The sequence below is a fragment of the Mustela putorius genome, unplaced genomic scaffold (assembly GCF_011764305.1).
Source record: "Mustela putorius furo isolate JIRA1106 unplaced genomic scaffold, ASM1176430v1.1 tig00003854_pilon_pilon_pilon, whole genome shotgun sequence".
NCBI lineage: Eukaryota > Metazoa > Chordata > Mammalia > Carnivora > Mustelidae > Mustela > Mustela putorius.
The window spans coordinates 4,311,683-4,338,461 of record NW_025422006.1 but is presented as its reverse complement, the minus strand read 5'-3'; the positions used below and the strand labels follow the sequence as shown (position 1 = coordinate 4,338,461).

At 42.8% G+C, this 26,779-nt stretch overlaps 1 protein-coding gene across 3 annotated transcripts in view; it reads right to left on the bottom strand.

The window, feature by feature from the left end:
• Nucleotides 1–2,769: 2,769 nt before the first annotated feature.
• LOC101677624 (histone-arginine methyltransferase CARM1-like) overlaps nucleotides 2,770–26,779 on the bottom strand; it is a 255,756-nt gene continuing 231,746 nt past the window's right edge. For 2 of the 3 annotated variants that reach the window (XM_045065032.1, XM_045065034.1), the window contains 3 exons: nucleotides 24,949–25,086; nucleotides 10,170–10,259; nucleotides 2,770–5,935 (listed from right to left, as the gene is read on the bottom strand). In XM_045065032.1, the coding sequence (XP_044920967.1) occupies nucleotides 5,926–5,935; nucleotides 10,170–10,259; nucleotides 24,949–25,086 (238 nt within the window). In that variant the 3' untranslated portion in view covers nucleotides 2,770–5,925. Of the gene's footprint in view, nucleotides 5,936–10,165; nucleotides 10,260–24,948; nucleotides 25,087–26,779 lie in introns of those variants that run through there. The other variant, XM_045065033.1, reaches the window with a different exon arrangement.

The following is a 26,779-nucleotide window of genomic DNA, read 5'->3' as shown; positions in this document are numbered from 1 at the left end:
GAGAGACTTAAGAATCCCTCAGTAAGAAATACTCCCAAAGCACAATGGCTGAAAACAACAAAGGTCTGTTTTTCCTCAAACGACATGTATGACATGGGTTGACAGGGAAGTTCTGAGATGTTCAGAGACCCAGGCTGAAGGCAGCTTTACTGTGTGATGTCACGTTAACAGGAATCCCACAACCACTGAGGCGGGAGAAGGGGCGGGCATGGAGAGGCTCATGCCATCTCTTCCATGGGCAGAGGACACACATCCCTTCTCACACAGGCCATAGCAAGTCACAAGGCCATGCCTAACTTCGAGGGGCCCAGGAAATGTGATCATCTCCTGTGCCTGGAATCAGAAGAAAACTGGAAATAGTGGTGGGCAGCAGTCAGACCCCCACACAAGCAAACCGAGCATGCCTGATTCTAAAGCTCATGGTGCCTCCATTTTGACAAAACATGGCCCTAGAGTCTCTCTCTTTTTTTTTTTTTTTTTGATGAAAATATTCTTTCACTCTGATTTCTAGGTATTTCTTAATACCTGGAAAACGGTGTCAGCAACCTCTGGTGCTTCTGGGATATAACTGCTTTTGTTGTGTCCCCCAAATAACTTGTGTCCCCCAAATAACTCCTATCCTGGTAAGTTATAGATACATGGATTTCCATAAATTATTTTACTTATTACACTTATTATAACAATGATGCATTATGCTTTTAATGGAGACAATCTATTTGAAATGCCAAAGTAATGTATTTTTGTTTTTCCTTGAATCATCATCCTGTAGATCACCCCTTATGCGCCGGGGCAAGAGAGGGTGAATAAGTGAAGGGATGCGTACAGGAATAAGGTGATGTCTTGAGCAAGACAAGATGTTTAAAACGAGGCTCTGGATGAAAGTGGACTTTTCTAAATTCCTTTTATGAATGAGAGACCCAACCAAGAGCTCCTCCTGGACAGGAGAGAGAATGCTGCTCAACACTGGAGAGCTAGATCTTGAGACTGTGCCCAAAGGTGAAGATAGGATTGTGGGGCGGGAGAATGAACAGCCACCCCTTGTGCCCCCAATTATGTACTGAAGAAGGGAGACAGTCCTGCAGATGGGGGTGGTCAGGCATGTGGGCGTTTCCTTCTTGAAACTGAAAGCACAGCAGTTGTAGATAACGTGTAAAGGCTTAAGAGAAACTATTAAGACTCCATTTCCTATGATAATATAATACCAGCTACCTGTAACGACCCAGGTGCTATGTTATGTGCATCGTATGCAATCATTTCTTTCGGCCCTCACAAAGAACCCTCTCACGATTGCTCCAACAGATAAGGAAAGTGAAGCTAGCGAAAGCATGTGAGTGGCCCAAGTCGATCCAGGATGTGACAATCCAGGTGTCTCTGACTGAAGAGCCCACACCTTTAGCCTCTGCGCTATAAAGTTGCTTTAAGTCAATCTAGAGTTCAGTTGACTTGCCTGCCCAGAGTGTCTTCTTCCCTGAATTCCTTCCTCCTCCATGCTGCCACTCCTCCCCTTAAACCATGCAGAAGGGGCTCCTCATTGCTGGTCTGTAGGATGAAGTCCAAAGTCGCCATGGCACACACTTAGGACAGGAGCTGCTGAATGGAACACGGGATGAACACTTGTACAGGGACCAGTAACCCTTGTCGCTGCCCAGTGTCTTTTCCCATCCCATTAGATTAATTCATTCATTCAATAAGACTGTATAACAGCATGTCTTAAAATGGTGTCTATCTTCTCCATGGATAGACATTCACTTGAAACAAGGTACAACCCCACACCTCTAAGGCCAGGGTGCGTGATAAGCGCGATCTCATAGGCTCCTGTGTTCAGAAGTGTTTGGGGTTTAATGCCCTGTGGTCATCATCTTGAAATCCATAATACTTTTATCTTTGAATTTGTGTTTTGTAAGTGAAATAAGTCTAAAGGCAGCCTGCACCGAGGGCTTGAAGACTTAGCTCTTAGGTGGTCCCCACTCCCTAGAGCCCCTCTGAGATGAGTTCTCATCCGCCCACCAAACTCTGGGCCTCCACGCTCTGTCTGGTCTCCCAGCCCGTGCTCCTACCTCTGATGACTGCAGCAACTGGGTCGGGGTGGCCCAAGTTCTACTGTTACACTCCACCTGGCAGAGGAGCAGGTAGGGTCAAGATCAAGCACACATCCGGCAGCTTCTCAGGGTGGGGCGAGGCAGGGCATGTCCCTGCTCTGGGCAGATGCGACCATAGCGAGTTCAGCAGGTTGCTCCATGCAGCCTTCTCACTCACGCCCAGTCCTGGGAGGTTGCAATGTCTTGGGGGCTCACCTAACCCCTGAAGGTTAGAGCAGGAGGCCCATGAAAGGGAAGATTCACTGATCTACCCAGAGCGGTGTCTGCATCTCCTTTCTGCACAGGGTGGTGCCGATTATGTAACCTGCTCTCATGATTCTCTGATGTGTTTCTTCAAATACAGTGGAAATGTCAAGACATAATAAAAATATGACATTAGTGTTACCTCCAAGGGTGCTGAGTGCAAGACACTAACAATTTAATAAATGTGGGCTTTTAGATTGACCTATGTTAATGTGTGATTTTATGCTATTTTGCATGGCAAGGGAAGCTTCTCAGAATTCATTTGATTGTTAGATCAATGTGAAAATGCATTATCTGCCTGCCTTGAGCATGGCCAACTGTTGACCTCTTCAATTAAGCAGACTTGAGAAAGAAAATTCAATTACAATGAGCAAACATTTCTGGAACACTTTCTATGTGCAAGGCCCTGTGCCAGGCCTTGTGGGGAATAGACAGATGCATGAGATTTGTTCCTAGTTTGGGAGCGCTTACAAGCAAGAGGGGAGGTAGAAATACATGCCTGGGTAACCATGGGGTAGCATACTCTTTTCCTTATCAAAGCAGAGGAAATGGAATTATGGTCGAGCTGGACTGTTGTTACAGCACCTCAGAGCAGGAGATGCTAGTTCCTTGCTTTATGTCCATCTCCCTTTTTTGGGAATAGAATTCCATTTTTTTCAGGGTTTCTCCCTTGGGAAAATGAGTCTGTCTCCACTCAGTGATAAATCTCGATGGGATTCTCTCTCTTTGTGGCAGCATCTCCTGTTGCTGACTGGCCATGTGACTCAGTTGTGGCCAAGCAAGCATGAAGGCAAGTCTCTGGGATGCTTTTGGAAAGACCTTCTCAGTAGAGGTGACTCTTATGGCTAAGGGTGCCGTCTCTGAGATGGACTGCCTGGTTTCTAATCCCGGCTCCACGGCTGACCAGCTCTGTGTCATCAGGAGAGTCACGCAACCTTTCTGCCTCCATTCTTCATCTGTTAAATGGGGTTAATAATAATACATAGCTAATGGGGTTGTGGCGAGGATAAAGATTAGTTAATATTTGCAAAGCACTTAGGAAAGTTTCTGGGGCACACTGTCACTTGTTAACTGTCATTATCATTATTTTGAGACGAGATGCCAGAGGTGAGTGTCTCTTTTACGAGCCTGGATGTGATTCCAGTAATGTCCATCATGGCCTTGTGCACATAAGAGAGGCTGGCCTGGAGGAAAGAAGTTGGAGAAAGAGTGGAGAAGAGCCTCAGTCCTTGATGAGTCGCTGAGACTCTGTCACCATCCTGGAGACCATTCAACCGCTGGCCTCCTTGTGAGATGCGATACATTTCATGTTCAGGATGTCCTCAGGCTGCCGTGGTCCTGGGGTCAAGGGTGGCTTCCTGGTATCTGTCCGGGAGCTCCGTGGCTATTGTCCTTCCAGGGCCCACAGGTATGCTGGCGACGGACTATGTCTGAGCAGCTCCTGCCAACTGGCTGGGACCCCACTTCTGACCTTAACTTAATCTCAAGGGGATGGCTTCCTGAAAGACTGAGCTTTCCGACATTTCCAAAATCTCCTGAAATCCACAATCTACTCTTGATATACACAATGAACATGCCCTGACATCACTTTCAAATCTGTAGGATGCTATGGCAATGTAATTTCTCCATGAAACACAATAAATTAACACTTAACACAATCCCCTTTGGTTCTTAATGATTCTATAGGTTTAAGGACAGGAACAAGTAGTGAACTTACTAAATTTTTCCAGCAAAATAAACTCTACATTACATCATTTCTTAAAAAGCAACACTAAGTACTTACATTTCCAGAAATAAGGTGAAGCCAATGAAAACCAGTTATAAGGAATACATCAGGAGAGTTACTGGTTACATGGAGACGAGTTCTCTAAATGACTGAAAAAAAACACTCATTCGTCCACACCCACAGTATGTGCATATGTATATATAGACAGATATCCGTATCAAATTTGAGCTTTGTCAAATTACAAATTTATAAACATTACAGATCTTTGGGATTGGTCAAAAATTTGGAAATAGCATCAGGTTTTTGGCATCCTGAAAAGTCATGATTTTTCTCTCTCATGCCCATCCCTGAGACTGCTGACGTCTTCTAGAGCGTGGGCTGAGGAGGCCGGTGAGGGCCTGTCACATTGCCTGGGGAAGAGTTGTGCGATCGATTAGCAATGTCTGCCCTGGGTGTGGGTGGAGCCGGTGGCAGCAGCAACACTGAGTTCGTGCAGTGCAGGGTTCCCCGGTTTCTGCCTACTCTGCTTGAAAGGCGATTGGAACGCTGTCAGAACTGATTCCATGATTACAAGGACTCTTAACTTCAGGATGAAGTCATGTACTCCATCAGTGTGCATTTATTGAGCACCTTTGATGCATGAGACATACCCTTAGGCATTGTGGGAAATTAAAAAGTGACTCAATCAGACTCACTCCAACCGACAAATAACTTGGTTAACGTTAGACAAAGTGTGTGTGTGTACCCACGTGTGTTTAGGGTACGAGGTCATACGGAGCTGCAAGAAAGGGTTAGACGAAGGGAGGGACAGGACATGTGTCAATGTGAGTGTGAAAGGTGGCCGAAGGCCTGCCCGTGACGGTCCACTGGACGGGAAGCCCTGCAGTGCGGAAAGGAAGGCTGTTGGGCTGGACAGGAAGGCAAGACTGTGTCGGATGGAGAGGCCAGAGTGAGCCAAAGCAGCAGAGTGGCAAGCTCCCAGCTGCTGGGGAATGACTGGCTGGTAAGGGTCTGTCCTTGTGGTTTGATTCCAGCTTCTCTCACTCCCCCGCCCCCCGAGCAGGCGGGCTGCTGCGGGCTTCATTAGCTTGTCATACTGATGCGACATCCATTTTTATAAGAGTTGTCTGGGCCAGAGGAAAACCTGCTCTTTGCAAAGATCATCTTTCATCACCCTTTGACGTGTGACATATAACAAATGTCTTAAAGTAAAGGAGAGGCCTCACTGGTATCTCCCACTGTACATTTTTATTGTAAACCTAAAAGAACTGACAAAGGGTCCATCTTTATTTCCTTAGCTACATACAGTCATCAAATATGGCCAATGAAGAACATTCCTGACGCCCTATTATTCCATTACATGAATAAGGCAAAAATTCTTTAACACACTGCTGAGTTAGAAACTACTGTTGATTGGCTGAGACGATCAGGGAAAACAGCTTAAAATTGTAAATAGAAGCTCACTCCTAACATGCTCTTGTGTTATGTCATACATATGCATACATATAAACATGAGGTAGGGTTTTGTTAAATTTCTTTTGTAAATACTTCAAAAATGAAAGCAGAGCTGTTGGCTTTACTGAAACAGTAATAAAGAGAAATCACAAATTGAGGAAAAAATTCTTCTTCAGCTATATGCAGAAAGCTGTAAAAAGCCAGTCTAAGAAGCACCGAGAAATAGACTTGTCAATAAAATGAGGATGCACATTTTATATTTAGGGAAAAAATACGAATTCAAATCAACCTAATCATCCTTGTAAAATTTAGAGTGCATATTTGGAACACGAAATATGAACTTCGGTGTTGAGGGACTTCTCAGGTCTTCATTTGACTTATCGATTGGCTTGTGGCTATCTTCTAAGCAAACCTAAAACAGAGAAGGCGATTTCTATGATACTGAGTAAGTAAGTCCCACCTCGATCCAAAGCTCCGGGCAGGCAAGCTGGTTGGGGGTTCTTGTCTTCTCTCTCCCTCCTGGTCCCCTCCCCCCCTCTTCCCACTCCCATGCCCTTCCTGAAGTTTTTACGGGCAGCCGTAGATCTATATTTACCCACTATATTTAGTAAGTTTGATTATGCATAGCCTAAATTCAGATCTGAGATGATGATCCAGATTTTTGTTCACTGAGAGAACTTTTTTCTTTTTTTAATAGGTTTACAGCAAAGACGAAGCACCAGCTTATTTCTTGCTCTTCTTGCTATTCCGTAGGCTTGGTTTGCCCCAGGCCTTTGCCCTCACTGTGCTTTTGTAGAAGGCTCTGCTTGCACATCTGCCCATTCCAGTTGCTTCCTGACATTTAAGTCACCACTCAGTTGCCACCTCTTCCGAGAAGCCTCCCAGATTACACACTGTAAACAACGCCCTCATGCAATCCCTCGCCACTGGCTGGCCTAACACTCTGTTTTCTACTCTCTTTTTACACAGTTTTGGTGTTTTGTGGATTTTTGGGTTTTTTTTTTTTTTAATGAAATACACCGATCAGTAAGTTTTCATGTCATTGGGGAAAAATCTACATACAATAAAACCCAGCCCCTCTACTGTCGTCCTGCAAGTTTTGACAAATGCATCCAGGCATATCCTGCCACCAGGATGGTCAAGATACAGAAAGTTCCACTGCCCGAACTGCCGCCACATCTCTTCATAGCTAACCCTTCCCCAAGCCCTTCCGAGCTATTCTTTGTACCTGCAGTGTTGCCTTTTCCAGAATGTCGTGTGAGTGGTATCATATATTATGTAGCCTTTTGAGTCTGGTTTCTTTCACTTTCTATTGCTTAGTTTATTTGAGATTCATCTGTATTATTATAAATGCATCAGTATTTCTTTCCTTTTTGTTACTGAAAGTTGTTTCATTGTATGCATGGATTATAGTTTGTTCATTCTCCATTTAGAAGACATTCTAGTTGATTCCAGTTTTGATGATTACAAATAAAACTGCCATACACATTCAAATACAGTTTCATTTCTGTTGTGTAGATGCCTGGAAATGAGATTGCTGGGTCATTTTGGTAAGTGCATTTTTAACTACAGAAGAAACTGGTGAACTATGTTCAAAAGTCTGCACCACTTTGTATTCCTACCAACAATGAATGAGAATTCTGGTAGTTCCACGTCTTCACCAGCACTTGCTATCATCCGAATTTTTATTTTAAGCCATTCTCATAGACGTGTGGTGGTATGTTGTTATGGTTTTAATTTTCATGTCCCCATTGGGGTAATGAGGGTGAACATTTTTCCTGTGCTTATTTGTTATTATATCTTCTTGAAGGAAGGTCTGTTCAAATCTCTTGTCCTGAACAAAATGGTTTCTTATTATTGGGCTTTTTAAAAAGTATTATATCATGCATTCTTTTTATATTCTGGATACCATTTTATTTTTTTTCAGATAAGTGATTTCCTAATACTTCCACCTAGTTTGTAACTCATCATAGTTCATTCATATTATGTGTCTTTCAAAAATAAGTTTTTAATTTTCATAAAAGACAATTTATCCTTTTTCTCTTTCTCTTTCCAGGAATCTTATCTAAGAAATTTTTGTTCAAACCAAAGATCACAACGATTTTCTTCTATGTTTTATTCTCAAAGTTTTATATTTTGATCCATGATCCCTTTTGAGCTAATTTTTATAGACGGTCTGAGATATGGACGGGAGGTCACTGTTTTTATTGCGTACTGATGTCCATTATTCCAGCACCACTTTCGGAAGACTATCACCTCTCCATTAACTGCCTTTGCAACAGTCGAATATCAGTTGACTCTAATGGTGGATGTTTATGTTTTTAGTAATTAACTTGTAGATCTTGAGATGTTTTTAACATGCCACATTAGATGTTTTTAGATGGTATCAGGGATCAGAAAAAAAAACAAAAATGAACCTTTCATTTTTGTGTGTAAGTCTATAGTAAGCCCTAAAAATGGACAGAATAAAAATCAGTTGGAGATAAAGTTACTTATTTTGATAGAAAATTACCAATAATTCCTCTCAGTAATGCCAATTATTTTAGTTCTCCCTAACACACACAAGCGTGCGTACACACACACACACACACACACACACACACACGTCCCGCTTTTCTGTTCCTCAGCAGCAGATTGGAGTTGACTGTCAGGGAGCAGAAGGACATTACTATAGCTGAACATTTAACCGAGCATCTACTACAGGCTACGTGCTCTCCAAGATTTGGTCATTTAGCACACATCCTCACTGAAGATACTGAGGCCTAGACATTAGGGAAGAGTTGGTGAAAAAAAATACAATCAAGATCTGGAATTCCCAAGGGAGTCACATTTTAAGCAACCTTATCTACTTAATCATTTAATTAAATACATCAGTCTGACTTGGTGCTGAATGAGAGAAGAAGGGAAAAGGCTGTCCCCACCACCCCCACCCCTCTCTGTCTGTTTTGACAGTCCGGTGGCCACCTTGAGTATCACTCAACCTAGACCAGTCTGCACTTTGACCTTGTAACCACTGTGTTTGTGCCTTTGTGCAAAGCAGGGGCTGGCAAAGGCCAAGGCCCAGGCCCTGTCCCCGTGTTTCCTGGTTAAAAGTGAAAGCTGGACTCAAGAGTTACTAGTTCACGTGGTTCTTGCCCTCAAGAGGTGGGTTTTCTAAAACCCTATGAAAATTCATTTTCTACCCCCAAATTCAAATGATTCAGTCTGGAATGAACTACAGATCATCACCTAACTTACTTACTGAGAGAGTGGGAGTGCAGAGACCAGTAAGCAAAGGGAGAAAGACAGGAAAGTAACAATTACTGAAAACTACTTATGTCAACTGTTAAGTACTTGGACATGGTATGGACCCCATTTCACAGATGAGAAGACTGAGGCCTCGGCAGGTTAAATTGTCCTGGTGAACAGTCAGCCTGTTCTGAGGACACAGTCTATGCCCTGACTTTATGGGACAGGATTGGGTAGGGGATGGGAAGGAGAAAACCCCCTTTCCCTCAGAATGAAAGACTGCACCCACATCCCGAAACGGGAATAGGCTTTAAAGAGTCCTACTGTGTGTGGCAACTTGCACCAATGTAAACAATGGCAGCCTTGCTTGTTTTTTTTTTTCCTCCCATGACGTCCCAAGTCACCATTTCATTTTCCCATCTCTGCCAAAGAATTCCTGGTTTGGTTTCCCGTCTTTCTTCCTCTCTTTACGCTTTTCAAAAAGTACTATAAGACATGATGCTTTGAATAAAAACCTTGGGAGACATTATAACATGAGATAAAGTCTTTAAGAAAGTAAAGAGTGACCGTGTTCAGTGGTTTTAATTGTTGGATTGACTTCATGTCAATCCAACACGACTTCACTCCTATTGACTGGGTGTAAAGATGGGGAGTTTCTCCAGAAATATCTGTCGTGTCCATCTCATTGTGGCAAGTTCTTTGTATCACACACAATCTGCACAGCTTCTAAAGAGAGGTATGTCCTGACTTACATGCTCTCAAAAAATGTCTCAAAAACATATTTTCAATGGACTTCATGTTTTAGATGAATTAGAATACCTACTACAGGGGAACCTAGGTGGTTCAGAGGGTTAAAGCCTCTGCCTTTGGTTCGGGTCATGATCCCAGGGTCCTGGGATCGAGCCCCACGTTGGGCTCTCTGCTCAGTGGGGATCTTGCTTCCCCTCCTCTCTGCCTGCCTCTATGCCTACTTGTGATCTCTGTCAAATAAATAAAATCTTAAAAAAAAAAAAAAAAGAATACCTACTACAAAAAAAACCATCTGTTAGTGAGGTAAGGTCAGAGGAGCACAGAGTTAAACTCCACATTTTGCAGGTGAGAGAAAACCCGAATGCCGGAAGGAAGTGACTTTGCCTGAGGTCACACAGCTCATTAGAGCTCAGCTGGAAGGAGAGAGGTCGCTTTGTAGGACTACCCAGTGCTCCCTGTTTCAGGATCAGATTGGTACAGACTGAATTCCATTTAATGCAACAGAAAACATTCAACTCCATCTCAAGATCCAAGTCTCCTTAAAGAGGAAGAGTAGATTTTTTTTTTCTCCTCTTAGGAAAGATGGAATCAGTCTATCTTTACCAGGTCCTGTGGTCAGTTGAGATTTTGTAATGTGTGGGTGTGAAATGGATGAGAGCATTTCTTACCTAAAGAAAGGATTCTTTAAATCGAGGATGTTCCCAGATCTGAAGCCTGTCTGGTTTACCAGTGCCACAATCTGAATGTCATAGCTCTGTCTGGATGGCAGAAAACAAAACAAAACAAAAACCCATCATTTGACAAGACCAGATATCTTCACATACACTGAGGGCGCTGCCTACACGTACCCACCTACCTCATGAGGGTTTGAAGAGTGCATGGGTGGCATCTCGTACAGGCCCATGTGAGCTTATCTGGATGCTACTAATATTTATTTGTTAGAAGAGTTTGACAGTTATAGTCTTGTGATCTACAAAATTACAAAGTTAATTATGCTTCTGGTTTTACCAATGGCAATGACAGAAATGGCTTTAATTAACAGAGGTACTTTCTGGGTCACCCACCGAGGTACCAAAACAATCTTAATTGTGCAAAGACTGGATAATTTAAAAATCTCATACCGACATAAAATTGCAGACTGCCAGTTAATAAATGTGAATGATTTTAAGAGACCCCAGATGAAGGCTCATGCAATTCTGGCGAGAACTGGCTGATAAGATCAGCTAATAAGACACATATCCTTGATGACTAATCTGGAGGAATTATGTGCATGGGATTTTTATTAGTCACATGTATGCCTGCTCTGCCTGCTGCTCCCCCTGCTTGAGCTCTCTTCTCTGACAAATAAATAAAATCTTTTAAAAAATATGTATTTCTTCAGATTATAAAGTGTTACATATTCATTTGTAGAACTGAAAAATAAAATAGAAATTAAAAATAAAATAAAAATAAAATAAAATAATCCATAACGTCACTGGATGAAGATTCTTCTACTATATTATCTCACCATTATTTTCCCTACTATCATTTTTTTATAAATGGGTAAATTTTTAATAAAATCACCTAAAATATTCCTTCATATATCCTAATTTTATTTAACATAAGCAAGCACTTAGCCTGTAATTCCTCTTTTAAAAATTTTATTTGGGAGAGAGAGAAAGCAAGAGAGAAAGCATGACTAGCGGGGAGGGGCAGAGGGTGAGGGAAAAGCAGACTCCTGCTGAGCAGGGATTCTGACACAGGGTTGGATCCCAGGAGCTGGAGGTCATGACCTGAGCCAAAGGCAGACGCTTAACCAACTGAGCCACCCAGGTGCCCCTATCTTATAATTCTTGGCAATGTATTTTTCAGTAGTATTACATGGGTATAGCATAATGTGTTTAATAATTCCCCACTTTCAAATATTTATATTTTTATAATATATTATAAACATGTAATAACATATTACTACTTATAGTAAAAAAAAAAATTCGAATTTTATGGGGCGCCTGGGTGGCTCAGTGGGTTAAAGCCTCTGCCTTCAGCTCAGGTCACGATCTCAGGGTTCTGAAATCGAGCCCCGCAGCAGGCTGTCGGCCCAGCAGGGAGCCTGCTTCTCCCCACCCCTCTCTCTCTGCCTGCCTCTCTGCGTACATGTAATCTCTGTCAAATAAATAAATAAAGACCTTTAAAAAAATCTAATTTTATGATAGAAATTCTGCTGTAAAGGACATTCTTGTAATACATCTTTATGTCCTATCTGTGATTATTTCCTTGGAATAAATTCTTAGTGTTAGACTCACGAGGCTATAGCACATAGACACTTAAGATTCCCAATACCTACTGCTAAAATAGACATTTTAGAAAGTGGACTGAATTACTTCCTCACTTTCAAAGTACAAAAGGCTAGTTTCATTACACATCTTCAAATCCTTAATATTTTAAATGTTTGGGGTTAACATGTCATTATTTTAATTTGAATTTCCTTGACTGTTTGGCTTTCGTTTCAAATTCCAGAAATTACTAAAAGATACAAAGGCCTCCTACCCTGTCATTATCAATAGTGGAAAGTCTTACATATAATGTCAGATCCTATGAAACCTGTAGCTCCAGTTCTAGATTTTATCAGCACCAGACAAAGTAAGAGGGAAAGACAGGCCTACATAAACATTTAAAAAAAGAAAAGAAAAGAAAGAAAGATGCTCTTCAATTCTGTTTCAACTCCTATAAATAACTCCAAACTACTGTGCTGTAAGTTTCCTCCATGGTACCCACATCCAGTAGTTCACTGCATTTGTGATACCAAAAGGTAGATGTGGGGGTAGTAAGACACAGAGACACCAAGATCTTGGGAGGGAGGCAGCCCTCCTGGTCATGGAAAGGCTGAGAAAGTCTCACAGGTAATTCAGAGAGTGACACACATGCATATTTTTCCCAAAGGAAAGACACCTTCTTAACAATATTTGAAGTAATTAATATAGGACTTCAACCAGAAATGGGGGATGCCAAGGTCTGTGCAAATGTGTGTGTCCACGGATGCATAAAAGGCACAAGGGAGACCTGCGTGGCCCCAGGTGTGGTCGGGAAGAACAATCAGGATGTTTTTGACATAGGGTGTTCACCAAGGCTCTCTTCAGAATGCTAGATAACACTGTCACTTTATACTCACTTTTCTCAACCTACTCTTCTCCCTAACCCAACCTCAGAGTCCTGGCTTTCCAGAAGGCAAAAAGAGCTTCATGTTATGTTAGGTCATGGCTCAGGGTGATGAGTGAGAGATGAGGTTTGTTCTCAAAGCCCTTCTGTGATGGCAGGAGCAGAGGGCGGTGGGGAGGATGGTTGGACATGCTAATTTGATAGTGATTCACCCAACCACGGGAGAATGTGCCCTTTCCTAAGACAGCATGAAAACCATGTGCTCTCCTATCCCAGGAGCAGGTCATCCTGGTGCCACGACACCCAGGAGGCCGACTCCAGACTCCGTAATTAATGTGCAATGTGCATAAAGCAACCAATAATGGAGACTCTTCCCTAAGACTGTACACAGGATCCTAAATAACCATGGATTCTTTTGAACCAGTTATGTGGCAATGTGTATTCTCTAAAAACAAAAACAAAACCTCATTCTCTGCCAGAATTAGTTATTTTAAATCTACGGAGATGGAGTCAAGTGACATACGTGGGGACATACTTTAGTTCAGGATTAAGTGCAAAATCATTGCTTTGTATACCAACATTTCTTTTGTCCTCAAGCAGATATTGGAACAACATATGCAGGGCATGTCTTTCTAGGGAATGTGGTAACTCTGTTTTATTAGAGAAAACAGAAAGGTACAGTAGAGGGAGGGAGAGGCTCAGTGCTGACTGCCAAGGAAGAAGGGGGTGGAGAGAAAGATGGAAATAGAGAGAGGAAGCAAGATGGCAGAAAACTAGGAAACTGAAATAGCCATTCTGAATATGTACAAACTCAACAGAAGATAGAAGAGAAGAGGAGGAGCAATTCTAGAAACAGAAAATCGACCCCTCTTGGGAAGGTAGAACACGTGCAGAAGCGAATCTGACATGACGGGAAGATAGACCGCAGCGGGGAAAGGGGCAGAGGGGCTGGCTCCCAGCAAGTGGTAGACTAGCAGAGCACAAAATCAGAACTTTCGGAAGTCTGCTCCACTGAGGGCCATCACTCCAGAGGCTAAGCAGGGGTAGAGCCCTCATGGGCACAGTGTGGTCTCAGGACCCACAGGGTCACAGAATGACTGGAGTGTCTGAGTGTAGCAGAGCTCACAGGTATTAAAGCGGGGAAGCCGACTACAGAGACAGAGCCGAGGAGTGAGCTCTCAGATCGGAGTTACCTTAAACTGTGATCTGCGGCAGTCAGGCCACTGCTTTTTGAGGAGGGACCCCATGGTAGATTGGGGAGACTCCCTCCTTCCTCCTTCAAGAGGAGTGGTGTGGGAGGCCGCGGCAGGAATCTGCTGCATTTCAGGACTCCAAACGGGGCCATGAGCCAGAAAAAGAAACGCTTGGTCACGGGCTGGGGGAGCTTGGAGTGTTGCCAGAGACCCAGGAGATGAGAAGGACTGACTGCTTTTCTCTGAGGGTGCACTGAGGAGTGGGGCCCTGGCTCTTAGCTCCTACCAAACTAGAGATTGGGAGGCCACCATCTTCATTCCGGTCCTCCAGAGCTCTAGGGAAAGTGCCCAGGGAACAAAAGCTCCCAAGAGCAAACCTGAGCAGATTGCTTAGCGCAACCCCTGGCAAGGGTGGTGCAGTTCCACCTCGGGTAAAGACATTTGATAATCACTGGAACAGGCCCTTCCCCCAGGAGATCAGCAAGAACATCCTGCCAAGACCAAGTTTTCTAGTCACTGAGAACTGTGGAACTCCAGAGCTAGGGGAAAGCAACACTTAGAATTCATGGCCTTTTCCCCATGATTCTTCAGTATTGCAAAGTAAAATTTTTTTAATTTTATTTTTTTCTTATTCTATTTTTTAAACTTTTCTTCTTTCCTCTTTAAACATTTTTTAAACTATTTTATCTTATCAATACCTTTACAAAAACCTTTTAAAATTTTCATGGTTATAGTCATATTTTATCCCTTCATTGTATTTAACCTTATTTTTTGTATACATACAGGTTTTCCTTCTTTAAAATTTTGGGATATAATTTCTTCTAATAGATCAAAATAAACCCTAAATCTAGCTCCAGTCTGATCATATTCTTTTTTTTTCTTTTTCCAACCAACTTATCTTACCAATTCCTTTTAAAAAATCTTTTAAAATCTTTTTAAATCTTTTTCATCTTTACAGTCATATTCCATCTCTTCATTGTGTTTACCCCTATTTTTGAACATATAGAAGTTTTTCTTTCTTTAAAATTTTGGGAGGTAGTTTCTTCTAAGAGACCAGAATACACCCAAAATCAAGTGGGTGGCTCAGTTCTATTCACAGTGTAATAACTATATTTTTAAATTTTTTATTGTTTTACCCCCCTCTCGTCTTCCCCTGGTTTTGGGTCTCTTCTGATTGGTTAGCATGTATTTTTCTGGGGTCTTTGCCACCCTTTTAATATTTTACTCTCTCACTCATATATTCTTATCTGGATAAAATATAGGAGGAAAAACTCACCACAAAAAAAGAACAAGAAGCAGTATCAAATGGCAAGGAACCTAATCAATACAGACATTGGTATTATGTCAGAACTAGAGTTCAGAATGACAATTATTAAGGTGCTAGTTGGACTCAAAAAAGACATGGAAGATACTAGAGAATCCCTTTCTGGAGAAATAAAAGAACTAAAATCTAACCAAGTGAAATTTAAAAAGCTATTAATGAGGTGCAATAAAAAATGGAGGCTCTTACTGCTAGGATAAATGAGGCAGAAGAGAGAATTAGTGATATAGAAGACCAAATGATAGAGAGTAAGAAGCTGTGCAAAAGAGAGACAAACAAATACTAGACCATGAGGGAAGAATTTGAGAGATAAGTGATACTGTAAGATGAAACAGTATTAGAATAATTGAGATCCCAGAAGAAGAAGAAAGAGAGAGAGGGGCAGAAGGTATATTGGAGCAAATTATAATAGAGACTTTCCCTAAAATGGCAAAGGGAACAATCATCAGAATCCAAGAGGCACAGAGAATTCCCCTCAAAATCAATAAAAATAGGTCCACACCCCGTCATCTAATACTAAAACTTACAAGTCTTGGTGACAAAGACAAAATACCGAAAGCAGCCAGAGACCAGAGGTTTACAACATACAATGATAGTAATATTAGAGTGACAGCAGACTTATCCACAGACACCTGGCAGGCCCAAAAGAACGGGCATGATATATTCAGAGCATTAAACGAGAAAAATATGCAGCCAAGAATACTATATCCAGCTAGGCTGTCACTGAAAATAGAAGGAGAGATAAAAAGCTTCCAGAACAAACAAAAACTAGAAGAATTTGCAAACACCAAACCAGTCCTACAGGAAATACTGAAAGGGGACCTCTAAGCAAAGAGAGAGCCTAAAACAAGCAGACCAGAAAGGAACAGAGACAATATACAGTAACAGTCACCTTACAGGCAATAGAATGGCACTAATATCAAATCTTTCAATAGTTACCCTGAAGGTAAATGGGCTAAATGTCCCAATCAAAGACACAGGGTATCAGAATGGACAAAAAACAAGACCATCGATATGCTGTCTACAAGAAACACATTTTAGACCCAAAGACACCTCCAGATTTAAAGTGAGGGTGTGGTAAACAATTTCCCATGCTAGTGGACATCAAAAGAAAGTTGCAGTGGCAATCCTTATATCAGATAAATAAGATTTTAAGCCAAAGACTATAATAAGAGATGATGAAGGACACTATATCATATTTGAGGGATCTAGGAAGAAGATCTAACAATTTTAAATATCTATGCCCCTAACATGGGAGCAGCCAATTATATAAACCAATTAATAACAAAATCAAAGAAATGCATAGACAGTAATACAATAATAGTAGGAGAGTTTAACACCCCCCTCTCCAAAATGGACAGATCATCTAAGCAAAAGATTAACAAGGAAATAAAGGTTTTAAGTGACACACTGAACCAGATGGACCTCACAGATATTTTTGGAACATTCCATCCCAAAGCAACAGAATACACATTCTTCTTGAGTGCACATAGAACATTCTCCAGAATAGATCACATCCTGGGTCACAAATCAGGTCTCCACCAATACCAAAAGATTGGGATGATTCCCTGCAATACTCTGAAGCCAGAACTCAATCATAAGAGGAAGAACTCAAATACATGAAATACTCAAAAGAACTAAAATACCAGGAAATTAAAGAACTTAGCAATCAGACAACAAAAAGAAATAAAAGACATCTGAATTGGCAAAGAAGAAGTCAAATTCTCTCTTTGCAGATGATATGATTCTTTTGATTTGAGTTCAAAAGAACGCAAATACCAGGAAATTGAAGAAGAATTTTAAAAACTCATGGAAACAAATGAAAATGAAAACACAACTGTTCAAAATCTGTGGGACACAGCAAATGCGGTCCCCAGAGGTAAGTATATAGAGATACAAGCCTTTCTCAAGAAACAAGAAAGGTCTCAAGTACACATATAACCCTACACCTAAAGGAGCTGGAGAAAGAACAGCAAAGAAAGCCCAAACCCAGCAGGAGAAGAGAAATAATAAAAATCAGAGCAGAAATCAATGAAATAGAAACCAAAAGGACAGTAGAACAAATCAAAGAAACTAGGAGCTGGTTCTTTGAAAGAATTAATAATATTGATAAACTCTTGGCCAGACTTATCAAAAAGAAAAGAGAAAGGACCCAAATTAATAAAATCATGAATGAAAGAGGAGAGATCACAACCAACACCAAAGAAATACAAACAATTATAAGAGCATATTATGAGCAACTATACGTCAGAAAATTTGACAGACCCATAACCAGTAAGGAGATTGAAGAAGTCATCAAAAATCTCCCAATAAACACGAGTCCAGGGCCAGATGGCTTCCCAGGGGAATTCTACTAAACATTTAAAGAAGAATTAATTCCTATTCTCCTGAAACTGTTCCAAAAAAAAGAAATGGAAGGAAAACTTCCAAACTCATTTTATGAGGCCAGCGTTACCTTGATCCCCAAACCAAACAAAGACCCCATCAAAAAGAAGTACAGACCAATATCCCTGATGAACATGGATGGAAAAATTCTCACCAAAATACTAGCCAATAGGATCCAACAGTACATCAAAAAGATTATTCACCGTGACCAAGTGGGACTTATACCTGGCTGCAAGGATGGTTCAACATCCACAAATCTATGTGATGACAACACATTAATAACGGAAAGAACAAGAACCACATGGTACTTTCAATAGATGCTGAACAAGCATTGGACAAAGTACAGCATCCTTTCTTGATCAAAACTTTTCAGAGTGTATGGATAGAGGGTACATACCTCAATACCATCAAAGCCATCTATGAAAAACCCAGAGTGAATATCATTCTCAATGGGGAAAAAATGAGAATTTTCCCCTAAGGTCAGCAACATGGCAGGGATGTCCACTATCACCACTGCTATTCAACATCATACTGGAAGTCCTAGCCTTGGTAATCAGACAACAAAAAGAAATAAAAGGCCTCTGAATTGGCAAAGAAGTCAAACTCTCTCTTTGCAGATATGATTCTTTATGTGAAAAACCCAAAAGACTCCACTCCAAAACTGCTAGAACTCATACAGGAATTCAGTGTGTCAAGATATAAAATCAGTGCTCAGAAATCAGTTGCATTTCTATACACCAACAGCAAGACAGAAGAAAGAGAAATTAAGGAGTCGATCCCATTTACAATTGCACCCAAAACTGTAAGATACTCTAGGAATAAACCTAACGAAAGAGACAAAGAACCTATACTCAGAAAACTAGGAAGTACTCATGAAAGAAATTGAGGAAGGCACAAAGAAATGGAAAAACGTTCCGTGCTCATGGATTGGAAGAACAAACACTGTGAAAATATCTATGCTACCTAAAGCAATCTACACATTTAATACAATACCTATCAAAATACCACAAATTTTTTTTCAAAGAAATGGAACAAATAATCCCTAAAATTTATATGGAACCAGAAAAGACCCTGAATAGCCAGAGGAATGTTGAAAAAGAAAGCCAAAGTTGGCAACATCACAATTCCAGGCTTCAAGCTCTATTACAAAGCTGTCATCATCAAGACAGTATGGTACTGGCATGAAAACAGACACATAGATCAATGGAATAGAATAGAGAGCCCAGAAATGTACCCTCAACTCTGATCAACTCATCTTCGACAAAGCAGGAAAGAACATCCAATGGAAAAAAGACAGTCTCTTCAACAAATGGTGTTGGGAAAATTGGACAGCCACATGCATAAAAATTAAACTGGAGCCTTTCCTTACACCACACAGGAAAATAGACTCAAAATGGATCAAAGACCTCAATGTGAGAAAGGAATCCATCAATATCCTTGAGGAGAACACAGGCAGCTACGTCTTCGACCTCAGCCGCAGCAACATCTTCCTAGGAACATCACCGAAGGCAAGGGAAACAAGGGCAAAAATGAACTATTGGGACTTCATTAAGATAAAAACTTTTTCACCACAAAGGAAACAGTCAACAGAACCAAAAGACAACTGAAAGAATGGGAGAAGATATTCACAAATGACATATCAGGTAAAGGGCTAGTATCCAAAATCTAGAAAGAACTTAGCAAACTCAACACCCAAAGAACAAATAATCCAATCAAGAAATGGGCAGAGGACATGAACAGACATTTCTGCAAAGAAGACATCCAGATGGCCAACAGACACATGAAAAAGTGCTCAACATCACTGGGCACCAGGGAACTACAAATCAAAACCACAATGAGATACCACCTCACGCCAGTCAGAAGGGCTAAAATTAACAAGTCAGGAAATAACAGATGTTGGTGAGGATGCGGAGAATGGGGAACCCTCCTACGCTGTTGGTGGGAATGCAAGCTGGCGCAGCTACTCTGGAAAATAGCATGGAGGTTCCTCAAAAAAAAATAAAAATAAAAATAGAGCTACCCTATGACCCAGCAATGGCACTACTGGGTATTTACCCTAAAGGTACAAATGTAGTGATCTGAAGGGGCACAGTGCACCTGGATGTTTACAAGCAGCAATGTCCACAACAGCCAAACTATGGAAAAACCTAGATGTCCATCAACAGATGAATGGATAAAGAAGATGTGGTATATATATACAATGAAATGATGTATATATATACAAAGAAATGAAATCTTTTGCAAAATCATTTGCAATCATGTGGATGGTACTAGAGGGTACTACACTGAGTGAAATAAGTCAATCAGGGAAAGACAATTATCATATTATCTCTCTGATATGAGGAATTTGAGAGGCTGGGTGGGGAGTCTGGGAGGTAGAGAAGGAAAAAATAAAGCAAGATGGGATCGGAAGGGAGACAAGCCATAGCAGACTCTTAATCTCACTTAGCAAACTGAAGGCTGCTGTGGGGGTGGGGAGTAGGGATAGGGTGGTTGGGTTATGGACATTGGGGAGGGTATGGGCTATGGTGAGTGCTGTGAAATGTATAAGCCCGATGATTAACAGACCTGTACCCCTGGGGCAAATAATATACTATATGTTGATAAAAACAATTTTAAATATATATATATAAAAGTAAAGAGGGAAAGAGCTGTCAAAAAAAAAAAAAAGAAGAAGAAGAAGAAGAAGAAGAAGAAGGTGTTGGAGAATCAGAAGTAGTGGAAGCTTGGGGAGAAAATGGCCCAAGCCACCGAGGGTTTACTGATGTTGAAGGAAGCTAGCTGGAACCTCACTGGCATAGACACCACCTCAGTGTTCTTCAGCAGGGTTGGACTGAGCATGCCCCGGGAGGAGGAAGGACGGTACACTGGGGTATGGAAGAAAATGTGGAGCTCTTATTTTGAATTTTGCCAGTCCTCGGAAGCCAAGACCGTTGTGCACCTGACACCTCCTGAGCACTAGTGAATTCACTAGGTAAATGCTGGATTCTAAACCCCAGCTAACGGTTATGGTATGTGTTAGGCTCACCTAGTTCTCAGGTTTTGCTAAGGTGGGAGGGTTCAGTAAGAGTCTGATTATGGGGACCAACGCAACCAAGTAGACACCAAGCATGTAAAGGACCAAAGGGCTCGAGCTAGAAGATTCTGAGGACCACTGAAGAACAAAGAAACGTTGTGCAAAAGGCCGTCTGCAAATACTATTACTTCACTGCCCTTAATCAGACATGAGAGCATCCCCTACAGTTCCTTCTGATGTAGCAGTATTTGGGCTCAGAGAAGCTGAGTGCCAGCTGAAGCAAGTTCAGTAATAACCATGAGGGGAAGCACTCGGAGCCTCCCAAGCCCTCTGGTCAGCATTTCTTCTAGTTCCGAAAACAAAGCTCATTAAGCTCCCTGTAAACCAAATTCCCTGGCAAACCTCAGTTGGGATCCCTCAGAGGGATCCAAAAGTTTTAAGTTCTGTTCCAAAAAATGTTGGCCCAGGGTAAGTTGCTGAGCTAGCCCCAAAATCAGCCTACATATATTTGTTTTTTTTTTCCCCATTCATTCTTTTTATTTCTATTTTTGTATCTTTTAAGATACACACTACATAAATTTCTATGTGTGTGTGTGTGTGTATATGTATATATATATATACACACAGAGACATGTCTATGCATGTGTGTCTGTAATATATAAATGTATATACATACATATATATGCATAGATCTCTATATCAAGCACTTTGTCTTATGCTTTCTATTATTACTGTAGTATACTCACGTAATTAAAAGATAAGTGGTAGTATACTTGGAGGACACATACATAAAATGTTTTTACTCCTAGGTGCACGTGACCAAAAAGCTTCACGGGTGCCACATCTATGAACTGTAGGGATGTAAATTCGATAAAGTTTCTAAGTAAGGTGAGTTCTGTTTGACTGTCCCAAGCACCAAAATAAATGAGAGCTCCAGAGCTCCAGAAGGATGGGGGTCGGTGGAAAACGAAATGCTAACGATACAATCATAAATGGCCCTGGCCTGGCTGGGAAGAAAAGGGCAGTCACTGTCCCGCCTGTGTGGCTGCACACATTCTCCCAGGAGGCCAGGGCTTATAAAGACTGTTTGACAGCAGGGAAGGGGGCTCTCCCCTCCAAAGGCAGGACAAACACGTAGCACCTTACTGAAAAGGGCGTCAAAGCGCAGACATTCAGGAAGTGCAGAGGTTCATAGAAAATACCAAGGAAGAGAAGAATTTTCCAGCAAACACTCTGATGGGATACAATGAGAAAAAGAAAGAGAATAAGGCAGGAGAAAATAAAGCTAAGATTTTCTGTGGATCTACTGTGTATTGATGACTGTACTATGTTTTCTCTAATACCTGCCAAGCCTGATGACACAAATACTATAAATTGTGGCTAGAGAAATTCATTAACTTGCTCAAGATCACTCAAGCACCAACTATGGGCAGAGGAGACTGGACAAAACCAGGAGACACCCAAGGCTGGCCTCTCTCACTACACCTGGGTGCTGGTCTAATATGAAGAACTTCCTCCCTCCCACCCCCTCCCTTTAGTCCTGCTGCAAAGCATTGTGGGTCCATCATATCTTAGCGTCTTCTTTCAGCTGTGCCAGATGAAATTCTTACTAAGAGAAGGATCATCAGCTATGACTTCTTCATTCAAGTGGTCATTCCACATCACTGCTGAACCTCTGTGTATTAAGTGAGGAGGGATACGCCATAGAGTGAGACTCGGGCCTTCTTTTTGGAATGCTCACATAAAGGCAAACACCAGCAATATGACATCGGTATTTTAGGAAAGGGCTGGCGGGCAGGAGGAGCCGGGAGTCACGACACAGGTGTGGGGGGTGAATGTTTGCTTCTTTCTTCCCGACTAGGGGAACGAAGCAGAGGACGGTAGGAAAGTATGACTGATGAGGATGAAACCCAAGATACGTTAGAAAAAGTAATGAAACAATAAGATGGTTTAAATTCACTCACCTAATAGTACCCTGTGGTATGTTAACATACAAATATTTGAAAGCAAAAATTTATCAAGCAGAAAAGGCAAGTCCAAACTCCAGGCTAATGTGGGCTACTGTTCCTGAGCCTTTTTTTTTTCCCCCTGTAGAACTGGTCATTACATAGATGTCTTATGAAGATTCAGGAAGAAAGTGGTAACTTTCAGGGTAAACATGGTAAAAATCAGTGTCCTCCCATTTTTCTCCTGAAAGCCATCCCCAAACAAGCAGAATAGAAAGTCACTGCAGACCACAGACCTCATTTTCTGTCCAACTGCGAGAAAGATCTAATCTACCAACTCTAGCATATGCATGATGGACACAAAAGCACTTGAGATTGGTAGCGGGTCATAGGGGAAATAGTACAGCAGTGCAAAGAGAAGCAGGAGAGCCCCGGGCAGCCGTCCTCAGGGAGTGCTCCCCAAAACATGGGCCCTGAAGACGAGGAGCGTTTTCTGAACTGCACAAGTTTTAGTCCTTGTTTGTAGCATCTTGTGCAGGAACTAGGGCAGGCAAGGCTCCCAGGCAGAGACGCATCTAGAACGGTGACACAGCAGACCCACCTGGAGACGCACCGGGCAGCCATGTTTGCAGGAAGCAGGATGTCTCTGCGCCAGGACTGAACAGGACAGAGTATGAGGTGAGGAAAGCAGACGCGTGAACACGGTCATGACTCCCCGGCCACAGGAACACCTCTCCTGTGAACTACTTTCTGGAAACGTCCCAGGAATGGGATTCAGTTCCAGAGCGGGAGAACTTAAAGTCTCAGACAATTTAAAAATCACTCTTATAGGAGTGAGGAGTTGAAGATGTTAGCCAAAAGGCAGGAAGGCTGGGAGGATTTTGGAAGAACTCTCCAAATAGTCACAGCCGCCGTTGGGAGGTTGGAACAGACCTCAGAAGCGGAAGTAAGATGAATGGGTACAATGAACCGGAAGTGGTAGATGGGGTCGGCGGCAAGAGTCATGTTGTAATCATCAGAGATGTCTAAAGTACATGACATTGATAGCCAAAGACTGTATGAAAAGTTACTTAATCTTAGTAGTAGTTAAAGAAATAGACACCAAATAACCAGAAGCAACTTTTGAAAAGTGATTTTGGGGTCTGGCAAAAACCAGAGAGACCAGTAACGGGCAATGCAGGGAAAGAAGTGCAAGAATGCACAAGGCTGTCCGCTGCAGCGTTGAGTGGAAGTTGGCGCAACCATGGAGAAAAGCAGTATTTATCAGTGCGTAACATACACATAATCTCTCATCTAGCATTTCCACTTCTAGGGATCTCACGTAGAAATATTCTTGCCACTGTATAATCTTCCTGTTCAAGGGTATTTAATGTAGAGTTTTTTGCAATGGCCAAAACCAAAACAATACAAAACAAACAAAAAACCCCAGCAACTTAAAAAAAGACATGATCTATGTCCATCTCTGATGCATTTAGTAAAATGACAAAACAACCTGTCTGCACAGATCCAGGACTCACTGCTAAGTAAAAATGTGAGTTGGAGACTGTTCGTTTACTCTTCTTGTAAAACAACAATAAAAACCCGACGAAAATTTTTGGTTAGTGTATGCACAGACAATCGCCTGAAAGGCTACGGAGCACAGGGTCACATCTGGGGCCTGGGGCGAGGGCTGGCAGCGTGTGTGGGCTCTGGACGCTTTTATAGTTTTGAATGTACATGTGAATGCGTTAGGTTTTTGTAATGGAAGAAATCAAGACTTTAGAAACGGAAGGGTTGGTATGTGAAGTGGTGAGCTCTCTGTCACAGGAGTATTCAAGAACAAGCCCAAGAAAGCTGGAGAGGGAAGGAGGGAAGGAAGTGGAGCGAGATGACCTGTGAGTGCCCTTAAGATCCAGAGAGCCCTTGAACCACTCTGCTGTATCCCTTCTCCTCTGATTCACCCAGGAGAAGCTCCAGCAAGGTGAAAGAAAATAGAGCATTTTAAAAACGAGATCCACCAAACGAATCCCTGCCAAGGCCTCGTGAAACCCATTATCAGAGGGAAGCCGCCAGTCCGGGCTGACACAGGGTGCGCCGGCCCTGCCGTGCTGTCCCCCTGGGTACAGACCGATGTTGCTGGGCTAAATTTGGGGGGGTGTGGCTAGCTGCAAGGAAGGCCAGGAAGCTGACGTGGGATTTAAAGCACTTGATAGTTCGAGTCTTTGGTAAGCGTTCCCTTGAGCAGACGGATGCCCTCCCTTCCTCTGCGGTCAGCTGGAGAACGCTGCCCAAGCTCCCCATCCCTGCCGCCCTGAGCCCCGCAGCTGAGCGCACCCGGCAAAGTCAGCCAGGCTTTGGTAAACCACGCCGCGCACGCTTCTAGGTGCTGGGAAGGCTCCCACCTCCTGCACCCCCTGCCCCATCAGTGAGCAGCACGCAGGGGTGGTCTCCCGTCGGGACGCTCCTGCTTACCGTCTGTTGGCTACAAACAGCACTTTCCCCGAGAGGGTCTCTCCTTCTTTGGCAAAGAGCGGAGTGTGAAGAAGGCACCGCACCTGATACCAATGGGTCAGAGGCTCAGTTGGGGCTGTTGACAGCCAGACAGTTACCCTGTGGGGCAAGAAAAGAGCGAAGAGACATTTACAGCCCAGGCTCAAATTTAATGGGCTGCCCTGGGGACTTGGGTTGAGAGTTGGTCTTCCAGGGTTTTTGACTCATGGACTCCTTTAAAGATAAGGATAGCTCAGTTTAGGTCACTGCCCTGAGCCGGGCACTGGACCAAGAGCTCTGTGTGTATTATCCCCCTAAGTCTTTACAACAGCTTAATGAGGTCAGCCCAGAGAAGTTAAAGGACTTTCCCAAGGCCACACAGAGGACAGCTGGAGAGCCAGGTTCAAAGCCGTGCACTTGGCCACTATCGATCTCTACTTCTGCATCAAATTTCACTAGAAGTTCAACAAGTAACAGAGTTCAACTAGGAAATGATTTGTTTGAAAAACATCTGTCAGGGTGAGGAGGCTGGAGCTGGTCTCTTAACTGTCTCATGCCAACCTGTTCAGAGAACCTGATGAGGCTTCTGGAGGCCAGAAAAGCTCCAGGGCAGATGGTCTCTACACTCCTTCCAGCTCAGACTTCCTGCATGTGCATGTGTGTGAAAGTGTTTAAATGGACATTCTTCCTTTTATGTGAAGAGGTAAGAACATCTGGCTGCGCCTCCAACACCAAGGTCACCTGTCCTGGGCTCAGGCTGTGTCTCTGGCTTGGACGGCGGAAGGGTCCATTTTGACTTGAAGATTTTGTGGGGATTATCTGACAAAATTTAGCTAAGTAACATAAACCACTTCTAGATCAAAATATACTCAGAGTAGATTAGAGTAGAATGCAAATTTTTGAAAGCTTTTTAGGATAAAGCGTTTAACTTCAAAGGAAGTTCTCCCCTTGGAGCAGGCCACGTCTGGCTTATCTCCCTTGCTCCCGCAGGAACAAATTCACTGGGGAAAGTTGGAGACATAAATGCGTGGATTCCCTTGGACAAATACGCTTCCGTGCTGCAGGAATGACTCATACATCCTTTGCTTTCTCTCTGATTGTCAGCCCAGATGAGGCTTCTAGGGACCCCCTCCCCGCTGAGCCCCCAAGCTCCCTGAGCTTTATCATAGACCCATGAGTCCTTCTCTCTCTGCAGATGCAATGGTGGGCCTGCCTGCTTTTATACAGAGAGGAGGAGGAGAGTGTGTTGCAGAAGTTTGCCTTTTGCCTGGCCACGTGACCCAGAGCAACTGTCTTCACTCATTAGAGAACACGAGAAAGCCTGGCAAGGGAGTAGGGGGAGTCCGGAGGAGAGCACAGATTGGGGGGGGGGGTCCCGGGGATAGTGCAGCCCCAATGAGAAATGCCAGACACTGAGAATCAGCTTGGAGGTGGTCTGTCTCCTCTCTTCCCTTGGGGTTTCGGATCTTTTCAGGACGGGGAAGAAGCACATGATGGAGATGTCACCGCCGCGGCTGTCAGCGTTAGCCGTCCATGCCTGCCTGGTCACTGAGGAAGGTTCTGGCCTAAGGAGCTGACGGTGCGAACCAGAGAGGGGGAAGGTCTAAGTCTGGCTGCACCTGGACACAGGCTGTTCTGGAACCAGGATGGTGAGAGAGAAAGCCACGGCGGGTGCCTGGGGTCCTTCCCACCACCTATTCTGGAAAAAACCAAGAGGGATGATAAAGCCCGGACCTTCCGTCCTTCCTTCAAAACCCAATCCAATTGGCTCCATAGGTTTCCCAGGATTTTAGCCAGGGCCGAAAGGACGCTG